Source organism: Thamnophis elegans, chromosome 1 (assembly GCF_009769535.1).
Source record: "Thamnophis elegans isolate rThaEle1 chromosome 1, rThaEle1.pri, whole genome shotgun sequence".
In the NCBI taxonomy this organism is placed as follows: domain Eukaryota; kingdom Metazoa; phylum Chordata; class Lepidosauria; order Squamata; family Colubridae; genus Thamnophis; species Thamnophis elegans.
Window position 1 is genome coordinate 79,722,732 of NC_045541.1, and position 19,716 is coordinate 79,742,447.

A 19,716-nucleotide genomic window follows, 5' to 3' on the forward strand; every position below is an offset into this window, starting at 1 on the left:
TTCTGCCCCTTGCTTCAATCTCATAGAATATCAGGAGAAAGTATTTATGGAACATGTGAAGTTGTTAACAAGAATATCCATGTGATGATTCATCTCATCTGAAGTGCTAAATAACAGAAAGGGTCCTGAAATTGTTTAAGATGGGCTGTTATATTGGAAATAAACCCTGTCCAGTGTGAGACTGGGATCCAACCCCCATAGTCACGATTATTTTCCTGAAAGATGTTGCCCTTCATTTTTGGAAACTGTTCTGGGTTAGATGGGGAATATACTTCTGTAAATACATTCGGTAAGTGTTATTTTATCTCAAATAATCCCATTCATATTTCTAAAACCAAGGATATGCTAAACCAAAAAAAAAATGCTGATGCTGAAATAAGATTTTTTTTGGTGGGAGGGGAATGGCTGGAATGAATGCAAAGCTGGAAAATTGCTTTGTTACATGATGCATTGTGGGCATTGCACAAATGTTCACTTACAGAATATCTTAAATGTTCGCTGCTAGGGAGCAAGCATTAATAGACTTCCTGTCATGTGGGATTCCAGAGTACCATTCTTGGACACAGAACGCTAGATTACCATACTTATGGTGTTAAACTGGACACAGTAGGATGCTTCATATCTTCTTAGAATTTTTCTTCTGTACAGGATCAAATGTTTCAAGATGTGTTGAATTTTGTACTTTTCACCCTACAAGACCAAATTTTTAAAAGTCTCTTGGAATATGTATTAGAACAGATACACTGTTTTATAAAGCAAGGAATTGATGGGTAAATAAATAGTGAAATAAATAAATCAACTGATTAATTTAGGGAAATTTAATTAATCCTAAACTATCTGGTGATTTAGTGGTAGCTAAGATAGCAATGGAATATCCTAGAATGTGGATTGACTTCTGCTAAATTAGATCCAGGAATAAAACGTTTGCCATTTTAAAGATTTGATCTTTCTAGTAATCATAGGATTATATTATAATTGCAAGCCACTCAGAGTTACCTTAAGGTTAGATGGGCAGCCTATACATTTTATAAACAAGCAAACAGCTAAATAAATGAGGTTTCAAAAATCCAGATAACCAAGGTACAACAAAAATATTAAAAACTTTTAATTCTACATCTTGATTTCTGTAGTACAGATATGGTAGGCTTACTTTATACAGAAATAGTTTAGTGAAACTACAAGTGACACTTAGAGAATGAATTTTCTACATCCTCCTCAAAATTAGCAGCAAAACCATGTTCCTGAAAAAAATTGTTACTCAAAACCATTGTTTCTTCAGTTATAAATCTGGATAAATTATTTTAAATGGATTTACATTCAAGATTGTAGCCTTTAGTTTATTTTTTAAAATTCCACAGAACACACAAAATAAACAATAAACAAACAATAATAATAAAACCTCTCTTTTCTCAGTTTGATAGAACTTGCAAATTCATATGAAATAAGTGATATATGTGTCTCTACCTGCAGGGGGTAGCAGTGGAATAGACAATATTTTTACATTTGTATCCTTATGAAGTTTATTTACTAAGGGATCTTATAGAAATAGAAAAAGTAAAGAGCCATACAGTATACTTTTACAGTAGTTTCAACTTTCAAATGAAAGTTGCCATAGGAGGCAGCATTACAAATCTTGCTGTCCCATCAGCTATCTCTTGCTACCATTTGAACAAAAAAATCCAACCTCAATCCAATTCAGTCATCTAATTAGCTGCATTTCTTTTATTAACTGTGTGTATGATAGTCTTTATGGCTCAAGACATTTCTACTCACAAGACATTTCCCACCTGACTTAGCTATTGTACAAACATATCCCAGCAACATCTTTTTTTCTGACACGTTCCCAGGATGTTGTCATAATTTCATCCCCAAAAATCATTAAAGCATTTATAGTTCTACTACTGTTAAATTCTGTCACCAATTGATTATGTGCCATCAAGTCAGCATCAACTGTTTGGGATTACATGAAGAGATATCCTCCAGGAGATCTGTCCTGAACCTGTCTCTTCATGTCTTGCTATGGTGCAACCATTGCTGGCGTTTATCTTGTTTTACTTTTTCTTGCCACTTTACATTACAGACTTTTTCAGAGAGCTAGGTCTGTTTTTTTTATTTATTTGAATTCACCATAGGGCTACCCCTTTCATCATAACAACTCTGGATAGCTAATGTTTCAAATGACATTAAAAACAAGTAAAACACAGCAACTTATTAAAAGATGAATGCTGACATAGAATGAATATATCAGACAGGGGATTCTTGAGATTGCCACAATTCGGTTTAGTCCAAGGCTTGGGGAATAGGACAGGTTTAAAGAGGAGTGAGTCTTTTCTTGAATGTTTAGGATGGGATCCATGGAAATCTCAGGATGAGTGCTATGCCAGAGTGCAGAGCAACTACACAGAAGTCAGGTTTCCAGGGTATCATGAAATGACATGGTTTTATTGGTGGAACCTAAAATATGTCCACTGTGGGCAAACGAGGACAGGCAAGCATCATGGGACAACAAAACACAATGGAACTCTGTGACTTCATGGAGTGTTGATTATTAGATGTTCTTAAACTTTTTGCCATCCGACTTCCTTTGATGTAATGCTAATGTACATACCTCCCTTAAAAATCCATATATCAAAATGAACACAAATGAACAATGAAAACAATCCAATCCAACTTGGGAAAGTTGGAAGTATTTATTTAAATTTCTACATCACCCAGATTACCTAAGTGATTCTGGATGGTTTAGAACATTTATTGTAACAATGTACAACTAAAAGATTCTTCACACCTCCTCTCCACTCTGTCTGGACTTCCCAAAAGGAGGTACACCTCTCAGTTGGGAAACCCTGCTCTTATGCAGTAAATAATTTACCATTGCATAGTCCTGAGATGTGGCCCACATACTCCCAACAATTCCAGCCCTTCAATTTACAGCTTTGATATTTCTAAGTCTGGTTCTGCATAGGGTTTCTATTTAGAAATGCGTCAAGATCATACAGATGCTTCACCTAAAGTGGGCTAATGAATCACACAAACCCAGAACCACCTGGCAGGGCTAATAGCCATTCGCAGAAAAAAAAACAAAGCCAGAATGTTGAATATTGTATTCATGCTATTCTTTTTATTTCTCAATTTTTGATACATACATATATACAGACACACAGGTTTCCATCGTAAATATGGGATTTACATATTTGGGCATAGCAGGTACTTTGACATAACAATTATTTCCTTGGCTCAGCTGATAAGGGAGGAAAGCTTGTGGCTTAGAGGCTAATACAACTGCCTAACATGTAAAAAAACAGTGCAGGTTCGAATCTCAGTAAGGGTATGGCTAGCTGATGAGAACTACTAGTCTCCCTTTATTTATCAGCACAAATGCAACACACACACACACACACACACACACAAACACACTTTTGGATATATCTATACCTACCTACCTTATCTAACTATCCACCTATCCACCCACCCACCCACCTATCTCTAAAATATATATCTCTCATCTCTCTCTCTCCCTCCGTCCCTCCCCTACACTGGGCTCTCTTAGAATTGCAGATCGAAATTCTAGAGAAATATCCCTCGACACATGCGAGTCCAACTTGAGACTTTTGAACTTTTTTCTTCGGGGATGGTTTAGGCTTGGTAGGAAGAATTAATGCCCCCGCAGCCTTAGTTTACGATGGAAACGCGAATGCCGGCTTTGCAGCTTCCTGTCCCCTCTCTCCGCTTTCTCGGCGAACTGAAAAAGAACGTCTAAAAAACTACCGAGTTCAAGTTTGCCGCGCCTTGGTGTCGCGCGTCTTGCCTTTCTTACCTCTATATGGTCTTCTTTCCCCGGATGTTCTTCCGCTCTTCCGCAGCGGATGAGCGCTCCGGCGGGGCTAAGTGGGAGTCATGGCTCGGCGGGCTTTGTGAGTACCCCCCCCCCCGCTTCCCCACGCAGTCCCGGGCTCACCCTGACCTTGGCAGCTCAGCTGAGCGCGGGACAGTCCCGTCCTTGGGTCCCGCTGGCGGGTTCTCCTAGGCTCCCCATCTGCAGAGCGAGCCTTCCCAGGGTCGCCTCCTGCCTCCGCTTTTCATAGAAGCTTCTTTGCAAGTTGCAAGGTCTCCGGTCGTCGCGGGAGCTAAAGCATTTCGAAACTGGAAGTGCTAGTTTTGTGCAGTGCCCTTATTCCAGGAGGTGCTTTGCAAAGCACGCGTAACGCCTCCTCACGTGTTCGGCTTCCCTTGTTTTCAAATGAGAGAGAAAGAGAGGGAGTGGGTTTCTTTTCTTTTTTGCATCAGTCCGTCCTATGTGATTATCGGTTGTATAATGTTTTTTTTTAAAAAAAAAATGATACTGATGCTTAGTGGTTGTTAAATGGCATCGCCTTGGTTTGATTCCAGGTGACTGGACAAATGTCCACCGTTTCAATCTGTTTCTAGTCACTAGTTTAATTTGCAGCTCTTCCAAGGACATTTCAGTAATTCATTTCATGCTGTCCATCTACACGATTACATTCCTCTTATACTTTTATCAACCTTGCCAAGCATAATAGAGGTTTGGGGTCCAAAATAACCTCCCATCACATGCCCAAAAGTGTCCTCGGTTTTACTTGCTGATGGTCCTGTCAAAGGGACAATCAGTCTTTATTTCATCCAAAACAGATTTTATTTCTTTGCTGTTTGTAAGTACTCTTAGTATTCATCTCTTAAGACCATAATTCAGAAGGCAAGTACTTCTTTCTTGGTGTATAACTTTCATAGCTATTTGTTACATCCACACCCATACAATTCTTGCTTTAGTCTGAACTTTATTATCCAAGTATCTTATTGAAATGAGCTTATTAAGCTTCCCATTGCCTCTTCTCTAGGATTAATCTCTTTATTTCAAATTTAAATCAAATTTAAAGACATCGGTGAAAATTCATTCTTACTTCATGTTTACATATTACAGTGAAGCCAGACCCTATATAGATGTGAATGTGATTACTTATCAGAGGGATATGATTTAAATTTGCAAGAAGACTCAATTAAACAAATTATAACAATGGTCAGGAAAGTTTTATTAATCTAAATATGGACTGTTTTTAGGTGCAACTTCAATACCCATTAATATTTAGCATAAGTCATATATTTCAGTTTTAGAAAGAAAAGATATCTCTTGGTGTTTTGCCCATGATTGTTTTACCTGTAGGTAGAAAGTTTGAATAAAAATAATACCGTAAAGAGTCTCTTGCATCCTGCTGCTCTTTTTCTCCTACATTTATTTCAATCTCTTGACTTTCTGTAGGGTTATCTGCATATACTAAGGACTCAGAAATGTATTTCACAGAACTGTAGGAATATGCTTAATTATATTACTTTTAGCTTTATGTTCTCCGATTCTTGCATATATATCCTGACCTCCTCTTACTAAAATATTAATTCCACACTGGTTCTAATGAAGTAATTTTGCTCTTAGATTTATTTTCCTTGGTAGCTCAGTATACCTTGGAAGTTTGCTTGTTTCCTGTTCATTGTCTGTGAAATTTATTAACTGAGTATCTTAATGACTTACCTCTCTTTTGTAAGTGCTTCCCTGTTCCAAATTTTTTGAAATTGCTTTATATTAGAAATGCTCACGTGTCATTTTAAAAAGACTTTCATTATCACATCATGGCAGCTATCATGGGAAGGTTTATTACTGGAAAAACATGTACAAATGTTTTATACAAATGGTAAAACTATATATCATAAGGCATATACAAATCTCATTTAATTCCTAGAGAACATTATTTCTACAAAATTTTATAATATTTAAAGTAGATCTAGAGCTTTAGGTGCTCGAAGTATAAAATTATTCTGGTGTTTTATTGTCCTTTATTATTTTCCTCATTTGCTTTATTATTATAATTATTATTTACCTGTTTGCTTCAGTTGTTTGTTCCCGCTCTTACATTGTTTACATCTAGTATGATAGCCATAACATTTCCCGTAAATGAAATATACAGTACCTGCTTTTAACATGATTGTCGCTTTCATAATTATTCTGCTATCTGTAAGTTCATATGGTATTTTGTTCTCAATAACTGTTCACACAAGAAATAGTGTAACTGTTTTCTTCTTAAGGGATTTGGAAATTGTCCAAATAGTCTTCTGGAACATATGGGGATAGTGACGATGCAATTGCTTCTAGAGCAAAAAAGCCTCTGAACATTTTGTTTAATTATAATAATTTACTAATATAATAATAATTTGCTAATAAGTATATAAATATGTACATGTATGTCACTTTAATATCTGAAATATTACACCAACATTGAAAATTCTGAATGAAAGATTAATTTCTTACAGCTTTATTTTATTATTTATTTTATTCTTTGCTTTATTCTGCTATATACCAAATACAGCTGTATTTAGGTTGGAGATAATTGTTGAAAACATAGAAGATTAATTTTTATTGCTTTCTTTCTTTAGCCATGTACACATAAGACAAAAATACTCCTTATATTAAAGAAAATTTCTAGTCAGATTTTACATTCTCCACATGCTTTACATTTACAAGAATTCCATAGTTCTCAGAAATATTTATTTTCTTTGTCCGTAGTTATCCGCTTTATCAGTTAGGAAATCCTCCAACAAGAATTTTCCGGACAGATTACTTCTTGACCCTGGTGAGGCCTGGGCGCCCACTTCCAGAAGATACAGTACAGTTCCGCATCCCCATGGAGTAAGTACATACATTTGAAGAAGATAACACATTTCTTCTTGAGTTAAACTATTCGGAATAATGTTATCCAGTTTCTCAGAGATAATGGTGAAGCAAGTACATTATGCAAAGTTATCAGTAACAACTGGAGCCAGTTTGCTTGTTCATCTTTGTGTACACTGTGTTCCCTGTAGGCTGTTCCACAACTCTGACAAGTTCTTATAATGGGTTATGGTTCTTACACTTCCCTGTCCATATCTCAGTGGATTGATTTTTTTCTATTGGATCAGATAGAGGCTTGGGAGAATTCTGAAATAGTCTCTTTCTCTCCCTAGATGCTGAGGTTGAGAAACACTGATCTATAGTAAAATTTTCCAGATTGAACCTGGAAGCAGATCAGAATTGCATATTTTATAAATATTTAAGTGCCTGGGAGTTTTTCTCTATTTTTTTTTAATACTTAAATAAGAATTCACTTTTCCCCATGTACTTTCTAGAAAAGCCCTGTAAACACACCATGCTGCATTATTACATAACTGATTCTAAAAGTGTCAGCGAAGACTCTTCTGTGTTTCACAGACCCCAGCACTACTGTAAGATTGGAGGTTTTTTGTACAAAATGTACATTTTATGCATTTTGAACATTGCCAAAGTGAAACGTTCAAATAGTGTAACCCCGTCTGTCCCTACAATGGTGGCCAAAAGTTATTAACTGGATTTACTTCAGCCAGGTTGCTCCATTCAATTCTTAGTTTGAGTTCCAGCAGAAATCTCAGAAGACTCTCTTTCGGGAGAATGTAACCTCATGGTTAACAATTCCTGTCTCTCTGTGGGACCTGCATGATAAGATCCTTTCTCTTGTCTGGCTTGAGCTTTCTTAGCTTTCACATTGTTAATAAAATAGTTTTCCAATATATCAGAATGCTTCTTTCAAAGACAGGAATTGCTGAAATTAATATTCTGACATTGTTCCCTAAGGTGCCCCAACTGTTTGCTTGCTTTTGTTACAGCATGACAAGAGTAGAATTGAAAGAGTACCTTGAAAAAATATATAATGTGCCAGTAGCTGCTGTACGAACCAGAATACAGTTTGGTGAGTCTTCAACTGAAGAACATTGATTATTCATGATTGACAAGCGCTCTCTCACATACTTTTTGTTTACTAAATATTTGCTATTTAAAGAAACAATTGTAGCCTGTTGATTAGTGCAATTTATATTCCTTTGCAAAATAGTCAATTCTTGCATGAATTGGGACGGGTTATTTCTTTGTTTTTACGAGAATCAAATCTGAGATTATATTAATTTTTTTTAAAAGTGTTGTTGTAGTCCAAAACTGATATTTGATTTAACCTTCTTAGATAAGTTATTTCACTTCATATAATACTTTAGGATGAAAGGACTCAAACCCAGCTGGGTTTGTGCAAGGCAGAATTGCAGATTAAATCCAGCACGTTTGAGTTAAGGAAGTACATCTGTAGAACAAGTAACTAAAGGATATAGTCTAGTGAAAAAGAACACACATAATAGAAATAAGGGAAGAGGAATTGCATTGTATGTTCAAAATATCAACACCTCAGAAATTCTAGTGAATGAACTTGGTGACAATGTAGAACGTTTGGATTAAAATAAATAAAAAATACAGAAGAAATGGAGAGTTTGTGAGGCCTTCTAGTAATTGTATGACTTGTTTTGCTGTCAGCTGTTTCCATCACAGAATGGAAGAAAGCACAAAAGGATTGACTACCATGGATTTGATATTAGCCTACAACAAAGTTAGTGATATAATTGGTGATATACATATAAAATAATGGGAGAAAGTGACTGTGTAAAATTGGAATTTTTAATATTGAAAACTAAAAAGCACTTATTTTAATTCAACACATATCTTGAACTCTAAAGAAATGAATTTTTTATTTGGAACAGTGAAAGAAAAAAATGTTTTATAGTGGGCGAGAGTTTATAAAGCCACAATTACAAGCAAATCAAAGGAGCAAGGACAGCAAAAGAAGCAAATGTCAGAACACAAAGAGCTTATGGGGGATCTGAAAAAAGGATACATGATGATAATAAATAAAAAATAATAATTAGAAAGGAAAAATACAGGCAGTCTGCAACTGAAGAACTGCTATCAATAAAGCAAAAGTTCTGAAGGAATTGAGGCTGACGAATGTAACAAGAAAGGCTCCTTTAGATATGTTCAAAATAAAAGAGAAAAGGTAGTAGATACTTCACAAAAAGGGCAAAATGCTAACTGGTACTAAGACAGCAATAACAAGGCTACAGCATGGAGGTGGGTGGAGCACTGTTGCTGTACTCTTAATTTGGCTCAGTGTGCTCCAAACAGAGGATCTGTATTTCACCTCAAAATGGTGAAGGATAAGATAAAGAGGTAGGATTGAAATGTAAGGCTAAAAGAAATAGGAATTTAAATCTCCAGAGCTAAGAGAATTGCACCATAGGATGGTTAAGGGACATAGTATTGAGATGGTTGAATCTTTGTGAGTTATATTTGAGAAACCCTGGAGAATGGGTGAAATGCTAGATAATGGGAAGAAGACAAATATTAACTTTTATTTAAAAAAATGAGAGAGGGTGGTAGGAAACGGAACTATAGATCATTACTTAATATAGGCGCCAATTCTAAAGCTGATAGGAAAGAAAGAAGAAACATAATGACATCACTTACAGTAAGAATGCTGATTGTATGAATTCTGTAGATGTAGTATATATTGATTTCAGCAAATTATTGGACAATATATCTCATGGCTTTTTGATTAGCAATATTTAATCATAGGCTACTTTGAAAATATTCTCAGAGCTCATCAAACATTGAGTGGGCTGCCACAGAAGTTGATATTTCTATTAATAACTTATAATTTATATAACCACCCATCGTAAATACATAATGCTGCGTGGCTTACAACAATTAAATATTGCCATACATTACACAAATTGCAACATTTATACAAAAGATCTTGGAACCCTAATTGAACTGAAAAGATGAGTGCAATGTAACTAAATAAAAAGTTGCATGAATAAAAGGATGGTTTCTAAATCACAAGAAGGAAAAATTCCTCATCTAATCCTTTGAGGTCCCACCTCCATAGCAGGTTCTATTCCAAGCACTTTCTATTCTGGAACAGAAAACATACTTGCGTATTGTAAGAAATTGAGACAAATTTAGGAAAAGTGATTGAGGAGAAATAATGACATTGATTCAGAGAAGAAAAGTAAGGATGATCTGGGAACTAGAAACAAAATCCTTTGAAAAGAAATAGAAGAAACTGGGAATGTTCAACCTTGAGGCACTCTTGTTTCTTTGTCAAGACAACTATAATGAGTGAGTATGAGATTCAGTAACTTGTGAGCAGTAAAATTGCTGCATGATTAATGCGCCAGTCCTAAATACTTCTGCTCTGAGAGAAGAGTTTACCCACTTAGGAGTAGCCACAGGCTCCTTTCTAGACATCACGTAAATATGATTCCTGTTTTCTCTAACTGAAAGGGTAAGGAAAAGGAACCATTAGCTTTTGGTAAGTCAATATGTTGGTCTATTTAACAGGCTCAAACAAACAGAGGGATGACAAAAATAGACGCATCAAAAAGCCAGACTACAAGGTCGCCTATGTACAGCTGGTGAGTAAATGCATCTGTTTGGAAGCTGGGAAAGTGAGGGACTTGTGGTAGATTTTAGTTGAGTCAATTATTTATGGGTTTCAAAATTCTGTTATGAAGACAATGTTTTTCTAAAAGGTATTGAAAAGTGATTGAGCCCTGGGGAAACAGGATGCAAATTTCAGCCAGTCTGGTCTGAAGGATGTTTGAATGTTTGTTTGAATGTTTATTAACATTTGTAGGCCGCCCTTTTCCCTGAGGGGACTCAGGGCGGCTCACATAAAAATCAGGAAGGGGAATACAAACAATGACGTAGACACATATAGTAAAAAATAATAAGCAACATTCATTCATCATTCAGGAGGGGCGGCTATCTTTGTCCCCAGGCCTGACGGGCTAGCCAGTTCTTAAGGGCTGTGCGGAAGGCCTGGACGGTGGTGAGGGTACGAATCTCCACGGGGAGCTCGTTCCAAAGGGTCGGGGCTACTACTGAGAAGGCCCTCCTCCTTGTGGTTGCCAGCCGGCACTGGCTGGCCGATGGAATTCGGAGGAGGCCCAATCTATGAGATCTAATTGGTCTGCTCTTAAGTTCTTTGAAGGCGAAACTTCTATGTGAAAAAAATCCTAGGCATTAACTTGGAATGACAAGCTGCTGAAGGAGTAAGAAATAATCAGAACGCTGTCATTGGTTACTTAGCCTCTTAATATTAAAATGTTCAGTTTTATGCTAGTTGGCATATGTGGCATTGGTAAAACCCCTTGTAGAGATTTCTTTTGAAAAGCTTCATGAACAATCCACATTACATAACTAAACTGGGCTTTAGCACTTAGGATAAGATGTTGTGAAATTCTCTGATTGAAAATATATAGATTTGCCGTACGTTCCTAGACAAAAATTATAAAAGTCAACCTTGTTTCCCCCACTACCTCTCAGAGCATCTGGGCCAAAAGAGAGCAAATCCTACAAATAGTTGTAAATACACGGAGGGTTTTTGTTTGTTAATTATATGGTAGAATATAAGAGAAGCCAACACTTTTGAGATTAATGGGCGTGTTTGGATTTTTGTAAGCTTGCTCTGGGCATTCTGATAAGCTGACTGTTGCAGGGAGACTTTCTTGCTCATAAAATGTCATAGCTTTTTGCAGAAGCACGTAATCCAAGTCACTGGATTGCCCCAAATTGCTCCCTTCCTGCTTATAGAATTAACTTTTTACCTTTTCCCCTTTTTTTCTGGATAGATGGATAAAGTTGAAAGCAAACCACTGAGTTACCACTATTTTTATTTTCTAGAAGTATCCGGGAGATGGGTTTTTTTAATGGCCCAGGGATATTCTTGTCACTTAATATGAAATCAGAAAATCAGGTAGAAGAGATATAGTAGTGCTCTATTTTAGGTCCTTGATGGATCTCATTAAGCTGCACATTAGATTGATTTCTCTCCCCACCACACTGTTAGTTCAGTTGTTCAAATAGCAGCTTTTTCTGCAGTAAAAAAATAACGATCAAAACTATATCCAGTTACTGATTCCTCTACTCTGTTCTCTTAGTGTTGCATATCATAGATTCAATATGTCTAACCAGCCCCTGTTATTTTATAAGCAGTGACTGAGGCACCCACCCATTTTTGAGCAGGAGAACAATCAAAGTTATTCCCATTGTGACTGATAATATTTGTATCTGCTTTCTGTCTCTCATTTGTTTTTGGATAATGCTTATTGTAAAATCAGTTGTCCACAGCTAACTCCACCTTCCTTCAAAGGGCAGGATTTCATCTCTGAAGATGCATCAGAAAGAAATAGATAAAAAGCATTGGGACTTTTGAGTTTCTCCGAAATTCAGTCTGGCTGAGTGCCTCCATTTTTTTGGTCTCTTCCCCCCATCCCCACTTTAAAATGTTTTTACTTACATACCTAAACCTAAATTGACCTTATGTTTTTGGCTCTTGGCTTGTCACTCTGAAGGGTGGGTGTAACAGGACTCCATGTTTGTTTTGTGTGTGTTTTTTTTGTTTTTGGCATCTTTATTATTCTTTAGAATTTGCTGTGCATGCTAGTGAGAATAGCTGATCTTGGAAATGACTTGTATCTACTTTTAACTGCCTGTAGACCAATGGAATGTTTCTTCAGTCTTAACAAATGTAGCCTTACCTATATAATACTTTTAAGTTGATTTTGATCTTATTCTAAACACTGACTGTTATCTGCTCCAGACTGGAAAGTATTTGACCAATAATATCTTCTAAGAGTTGTTTATAGTTATAGCTAATTCTGTGGGGTTCCTATTTCAGTTTTGTAGCTGATCTGTCTTTAATTCAGTATTCCATTAAATGTGAAGAAAAATATTATACTTATTCTTTGATGTACCCTGTCACTTCTATGCTGAAATGGTTATCATAATTCAGCAGGCTTATCTAGACTTTATTTACATAGGTGAAGTAAGAGGCTTTAATAGTAGATTCCTGCATACCTGCCGATCATTTAAATAACTTCCTTGTTTTGCCTTAATTCAACCTCTGGTTCACCCTTATATTGGCACAAACAAATCCATGGCTTAAGTGAGTTCATGTTTATGGCACGTTCCAGGTAATTTTGTAAGAAAGCAATCTGTTTGGGAAAGTTTTTTTTAATGTTGGCTTTCTTAAATAGTCAATAGATGGCAGCATTATTCTTCCTTGCGTTAGTTTCTTGATGAGTTGGCATTCTTAGGTATCTGAGAAATACTGTTTTGTCTTGAAAGCAGCAGTTACGTTTCTCTACTCTGGAAGTCATCAGCTTCTGATTTCCAGGCCAACTTATGCAATATAATATGCACACATTAATCATTGCATTCAAGTGTTGGAAGATGAAAACGCTGATGGTTGGACAACATATAATACATAGCAATATGGGTGGAAGGAGAGAACTAATACATATATGTAGCAATCCAGGTTACCTTGAAGACAGAGGACTTTTTCCTCTCATACCCCAAACTTGGCAGATGAGGGTAGGGTTTTCCCCTCCTTAGTTCAGATAGCATTTGTCTGCCATTGCAAATGACCTCAAATTATTGCTTGTGGTCAGTATCACCTTCTGTAGTTTCAGTTTGTTCTTTATATGCTTTTCCCCTCCTCCTCAGGAGAAAACATTTTGTAACCATGGTTATAAAACAGAACTACTCCTTGTATTTTCTATTTTAAAAGTTAGAACCAACTTCTTCATTACTATTAAAATTGTTTCTGTGCCTTGAAAATTATGTTCTTGTTTCTGATTGTTTGCAGAGTCAATAATCGCCTCTATTAGAAAGTCTGAAAATCATTTTTCCCCCTAATTGGGGCCCAGTCATTTATATTAACCAATTATTATGAAGTTCCATAAATGTGCTTCCTCAATGGCTATATGGGAACTGTAGAAGTGACCACTTGACAGATGTGACAATATCCTCAAGAACAAGTTGAGCAGTATTTAATTGACTTGGAGTCTACAATTTCTTTCTTTTATAAAGTGCTGTGCTACAATGTGTGCTAAAACAGCTTAACAGCAAGGGGCCATTAACCATTTTCCTTACTAAGCCAAATAATTGAACCTATTACAGATACTCGAATGTGACTTCAAATGAGTTAAAAGACATTTATGGCACAGTTATTCCTGGAGATATGGTTCAAGGTGTAGAATGGTCAAAATATACTAACTACTGAACATGCACAGTAACTATTTTTTCATAAAGCTTTCAGCATGCAAGAGTCAAACCAGTGCAAAATTACTGCTGGGTATTGTGGAGGATTTATAAAGCTTTCAGTTTTGAGAGTTCAATGTAATATCTTGGCGGTTTCAAATCCTCTCTGGCTGCCAGCCAAGATCAGCATTTCTCGGCAAAACAAGGGATGGAAAGAGCCAAATTGTCTGCACTGACTCTTGTTTATTAAAAGGTTCCAGATACAGATTGATTTCTGCTCAATATTTGGTTTTGACCAGCCATGAAATGACATCTGTAAGCCTTTTCTTCGAGAGCTTGTATCCATTGTGTCTGAATCTTCCTCGGTTGCCTTAAAATAAAACGAGAAGGTGGAATAACCACCTCCACTCCAAATCATTTGCTTTAGTAATGTAGTGACAAATGTGACAAACATAGAAGAGAAGTGCAAGGACTAGAACCATGGCTCATCTTTGTAGGCCATATCCTTCCTTTTTGGACAGAAGGGCTGTGTCTATCATAGACAAGGCCTCTCAGTTCTCACCTTGGCAGCAAGTCAAACCCTAGTATGTGTAGCAACATCAGTCGATGATGATGTTATACATGGAAGTATAACATGCAGGTGGCAACCATACAAACATTGCCTGATGGGTTTCCAGTGCTGTCTTTGGAGTTATATTTGTTGTTTTAGTATTTTTTTTTAAAAAAAGTCTCTATCCTGACGGATCCTGTTAAAAGTAATGCGAACAACAACCATATTCAAATAATAAAACAAAACCCTTTTTTCCCAGCCAATAAGTGCCAGTTCAATATGTGCCTTCAAACAAACAACCAAACAACAACTAATATATTGCTTCTAGAAAATACCCAGGCTTTGATTTCAGTAGATGCCCCCCCCCCCGCTCCCACTCTAGAAAGAATGTTTGAGAGCAAACATTGCCTAGTTTTCTCTCATTGAAGGCATATTGTGGAAATGACTTTTTGCAAACCACAGTGGTGGCGTTGAGTAGTTGTTGTCATTCTGGAAGGAGTGTCCTACCTGGGTCCAAGTAGAACTTTGAATTGTGCCCCAATGTTGTACATTGAGGTTCTGTTCACTTTAATCACAGCATTAGAAGGGGTGTTCAGTTTCCTGCTGATGTTGAAAATCTTTCTGGAAAGTTATGGTACTGGGAAGGAGTGGAACCAATTGTTCATGTTCGGTGAGTCCAAGAAGAAATAGGATCCTTGTTAATGCATACCAGCAAGTAAAATTGAAAGTTATAGCTGCACTTTTGTGAGTCCAATTGCTTTGCTCATAGGTTCGGATTAATAGCTGAAGACTAGGATTGGTTGGCAAAACCTAGTTCATTTGTGAGTAAAGTTTTGATTTTAAGGGGTGCTCTTATAGTCTTAAGTTTATGTGCTGATTTTTAGTTCTTTTTTTAGTCCTTTAGAGATGGCCAAAAGCTGTTAAGATATTCTGGAAAATACCTTCCAAAATAGCCCCAGACATTATTTTTTATAACACATCTTTCTGTGCCACACTATTGTCTGATACTTTTATTAGTCTTAGTCTTCTACTTGAAAAGAATGGAAAGCTGACAAGAGTTGATTTCAACAAGATTGTCAACGCTACATACAATATGGAAAAATAGATAATGTCAACAGAATAAAATGCTGTTCTTGAATAATAGGTTCCTGCTGCTAAATAAAAGCTAAAAGGTCAGTAGATTATTGTTTTCCAAATGGGAGACGTTGAGTCTGTGGCAATGCTCTGTGTTGGCATTGACGTTCTTCATTATGAAGAGTGACTGCTAAAAAATTTAATACTGCGTTTCAGGAATTACATAACTTCACAAATCCGTTTTCAAATCATATTATTTATACAGTTCTATTTAGTATATTCTCTTTATGCAGACACTAAATAGGCATGACCCCATGCTTTGATGCATGCACATGGCATATTCTGTTTTATTGACAGAAGCTAGAGAAATAAAGTTGAACCAGGGGTGAAATCCAGCAGGTTGGCAGGTTCCGGAGAACTGGCAGCGAACTGGCAGCGGAAATTTTGGGTGGTTTGGAGAACCGGCAAATACCACCCCTGGCTGGTCCCAGGAGTGGGGTGGGAATGGAGATTTTTCAATACCCTTCCCCCAGGAGTGGGGAGAGAATGGGGATTTTGTAGTATCCTTCACCTGCTATGCCCACTAAGCCACACTCACAGAACCAGTAGTAAAAAAAATGAATTTCACCACTGACTTGAACTACTCAGAGTTGTGCTTAATATATGCATTTTAATAGCAATTTAGTTGATAATATTTTTATAATTACCATCGTAGACAAAAAATCTTGAGCCAAGCAAAGAAATCTGCACATAAATGTGTACCATTCTAATGCATGGCTTTCCCTTTCCATCTTCCTCCCTTACCCTTGGTTTTCTATGCAATCCACTATGCCTATCTGTTCTTTGTGAAGCCCTTAGGTGTGTATGCCCTTCCATTGTCTTGTCTTGGTCTCCAGTAATGTGGTGCATATAGAGTTAAGTTATTGTTGGACTTTTCTTTACAATTATATGGAAGAAAATCATGCATTCTGAGACTGTTGAAGACCTTCTCGTCACAGCTGCTACAACTGACAACTGTGCTTTTCTGATTGTAATTTTGGCTAAAAATTAATATTCTGGTTTTTAATTGAGAGCAAGGGTGGTCTAAAGATTAAGGTGCTAGACCAACATGAAGAAACTGGACTTCTGTTCTTGCCTGAGGTATAGGCACTAAATCAGTTGAATGTCTTTGGGACAGTTACTCATTCTCAGCCCTAGAAAGAAGGTAATGGAAAACCGCTTCCAGAACTGTTACCTAGAAAACTGCATGGACTTGTCTACATAGTCACCAGGAGTTGAGATCAAGACTTATAAACTTGTAAAAGTGCCCCTCCCACCCAGTGTTTAATGTGATTAGCTTCTTAATTGACTTGGGGTTTTTTCAAGTGGTACAACAAATTCTTGCACTATATTTCATTAGTGATTGTGTTTCCAATGTAACTGTGAGTTTATTGAATTAGCAATGGATATTTGCCTGTTAACTGAGCAGTACAGAACCAGAAAAAGTAATGTGATATACTATTTAGGATTTTGGACTACAGCAGAGGTGACTTGGGTTAGAAACTCTGCTTATCCATATGTTTACTGAGTGAAGTTGAGTCAGTTACTATGAGTCCCTTGGCAGGAAGACTGATAGAGTAAAGGATAATATTATGCATCTTTTCTTTTTTGGACTAGCTGAAATTTCCCATGGTTATCTGAAGAAACAGATACTACTGGAACACATGATTAAACATTTGTTTTCTGTCTTTAGGCTGAAGGACAGACTTTCCAGTTTCCAAACTTGTTTCCAGAGAAGGACAAAGCTCCTGAGCCTGAGTCTCCTGAAGAAATTGCGAACAGAGTTGAAACAGAGAAACAGAAGAAAATTAATGATCTTAAACGTGGAGATGTTCCTAACTGGTTCTGGCATTGATAGAAGATCTGCTGTTTTAGGTTGGGGACTTTGGAGGGATAGGAACACTTTTCATTCACTCTTAGACTTGCTTTTTTAAAGCCATTGTATTTGTAAGACCTTTACAAATATATTTAATCCCTATTTTGTGCAGCAGTTATTTTGGTAAAAAATGAAGAGCTCTAGACAAAGAAGGTGGCAAGTGTGGGACAAGTTCATCAGCTTCAACTGTGGTTCATATTCATGCTTGGAGGCAAGGAAGACTTACTTGTATCTGTTCTTCATTAAACCATTGGACAATATCTACATGGGTATTGTAGTGATCAAGGCATTAAGAGTTGGAATTATCTGGTTACGACTAAAATGAGACATGCTAAATCTTTGAACTGCTCCCTTGGAGTGTGAGATGGAATATGATTCTTCTCATATTAACAAGAGTATTGGTTTGGAGGTAGAAATGGTATAATGTGTTCTTGGAGCCTAAAGTTCTCAAAACATACATATTCCAACTGAATCTCATCCAGTAAAAGCCATTGTCGGCCTATGTTCTTTATTTGTTGGCTCCATCTCTAGAGAATATGGGTGTATAGAAGTGGAAAATGGTCATTTCTAAAAGTCAGGGGAAAGTAGCCCACTCAAAATGTTCTGAGTTGGCTGTAGCTAGACAGAACAAAACGTAAAATGTTTTGAGCATTCTGGCAATGGGAAACAATAGAAGCTTGGAACCAATCTCATTGTTCCCTGATTTTCACTTCAGGGATCACACGAGGTAGATAAGTGCTATACTGAATTTAGATGTGGGCTGCAAGAAAACTTTGAATCAATTTATTTTCTGAAAACATTTCCAAGGAATTTTTCTATGCAAATGAACATAACTCTATTGATCTTACTTAGCTCAGTGTCCACAGTCTGTACAAATATTTGAGTTACGTGTTTTTGATGTAAGGGGGGGAGATCTATGAAATTCCCTCTTTTCAACTTTTTTAGAACAATAACTCCAAAAACAAACCTACAACTTTGAAACTTCAAACCTGCCTAAATTTTGTTGCCGACATCCCTATTTAACTATTGACTACTACATGCCATCCAATGTACCGAAATGTAGATCAAGGGCATGTTTTAAAATACATATATATTGAAAATATTTTTTTTTAATCTTGTAAAAGAAACAACAATTTTTACCCAGTTCTAGTACACTCTGGCTAATAAGCATGAGTACATTTTAGCCCATAAAATCTTGCTTTTTGGTGGATTTCTGTTCTTGTTTGTACTAGTTTGTTTTACCTGTTAAGCAAAACAAAATGCTTAAATTGTGGCATGTTAACAGTAATGACCGCTGCCCCAATACTGTGTTTGTCAATGATCAATAAACCAATAAAATATTCTACGTTCACTCTATAGAATTTGAACACTGCAATAATATTAGCAATGCTTATACATTACCCATAATGAGTACGTACTTGCATCTGCCTACCAGTTCCTTGCCCATAATAAGAAAATACAACTCATATACATTGAATTGAACTCACGAACCTTTAACAGCAAATAATGCTTATAGGACAACGATAGAGATACAGATACAACACTGTATAAGCAAATCACTGTAGTTAGCTTGAACCACATACAAACACACATACACACACACAGGATAATGAATAGATGCAATTGAATCTTCATTATCCCGTAGGGTGGGGGTTCATGGGTCTCGAGACTAGCGCAACCTGGCAAATTTCATTAGCCATTCATGGCTATTTGAAAGATGGTCCGTGGAGACTGGTGGCTGGATCTGTCTCTAGTTCAGATGATGCTACAGACTGGCAGGCTTCCAGTGTGCATCACTCCAATGGTGTAATGACTGGGATGGAAGCAGTAGCTTATGCCACTGGAGCGATGCAGGCTGAAACTTCAGCCAATTTGTAACTGACATCAGCCTTAAGTTGGCAGTGGGTGGGTGACAACTAGCCTGGAGACTGAGGTAAGGGGCTAACCTTCAGGAAAAACTCAGATTGGTCTTTTAAGAGTTGTTTCAACAAATGGTTGTCCAGTTGTGAGTTAATCGACTGCTTTAGTAATGTTCTCCCTACAGTAAACGAGTGATTTATTGACAGAAGAGGATAGGTAGAAACCAGATTAATCCATTTTAAGCATGCCAAAAGTACATGCTGCAAAAGAACTGTCAGAGGAAATTTAAGCAGGTTAATAATTCCTCCTGCTCAACAATGTACTGAACAGACATTTAAAACAGGGAAAAGGAATAGAGGGCCAAGTCACTCCTCACTC

The 19,716-nt window shown here is 36.8% G+C and overlaps 1 protein-coding gene across 1 annotated transcript; it reads left to right on the plus strand.

Moving 5' to 3' along the window:
* Window positions 1-3,812: 3,812 nt before the first annotated feature.
* MRPL23 (mitochondrial ribosomal protein L23) lies at window positions 3,813-18,834 on the plus strand. The gene is made up of 5 exons (XM_032221858.1): window positions 3,813-3,911; window positions 6,569-6,691; window positions 7,681-7,763; window positions 10,235-10,308; window positions 17,296-18,834. The coding sequence occupies exons 1-5, from the start codon at window positions 3,895-3,897 to the stop codon at window positions 17,455-17,457; spliced, it is 459 nt and encodes a 152-aa protein (XP_032077749.1). The 5' UTR covers window positions 3,813-3,894; the 3' UTR covers window positions 17,458-18,834.
* Window positions 18,835-19,716: the final 882 nt, after the last annotated feature.

Coding starts and splice junctions, on each gene's coding strand:
- MRPL23 (XM_032221858.1), top strand. Junction 6,692..7,680: donor CAGTTCCGCATCCCCATGGA/GTAAGTACATAC, acceptor CTTTTGTTACAG/CATGACAAGAGTAGAATTGA. Junction 7,764..10,234: donor ACGAACCAGAATACAGTTTG/GTGAGTCTTCAA, acceptor TCTATTTAACAG/GCTCAAACAAACAGAGGGAT.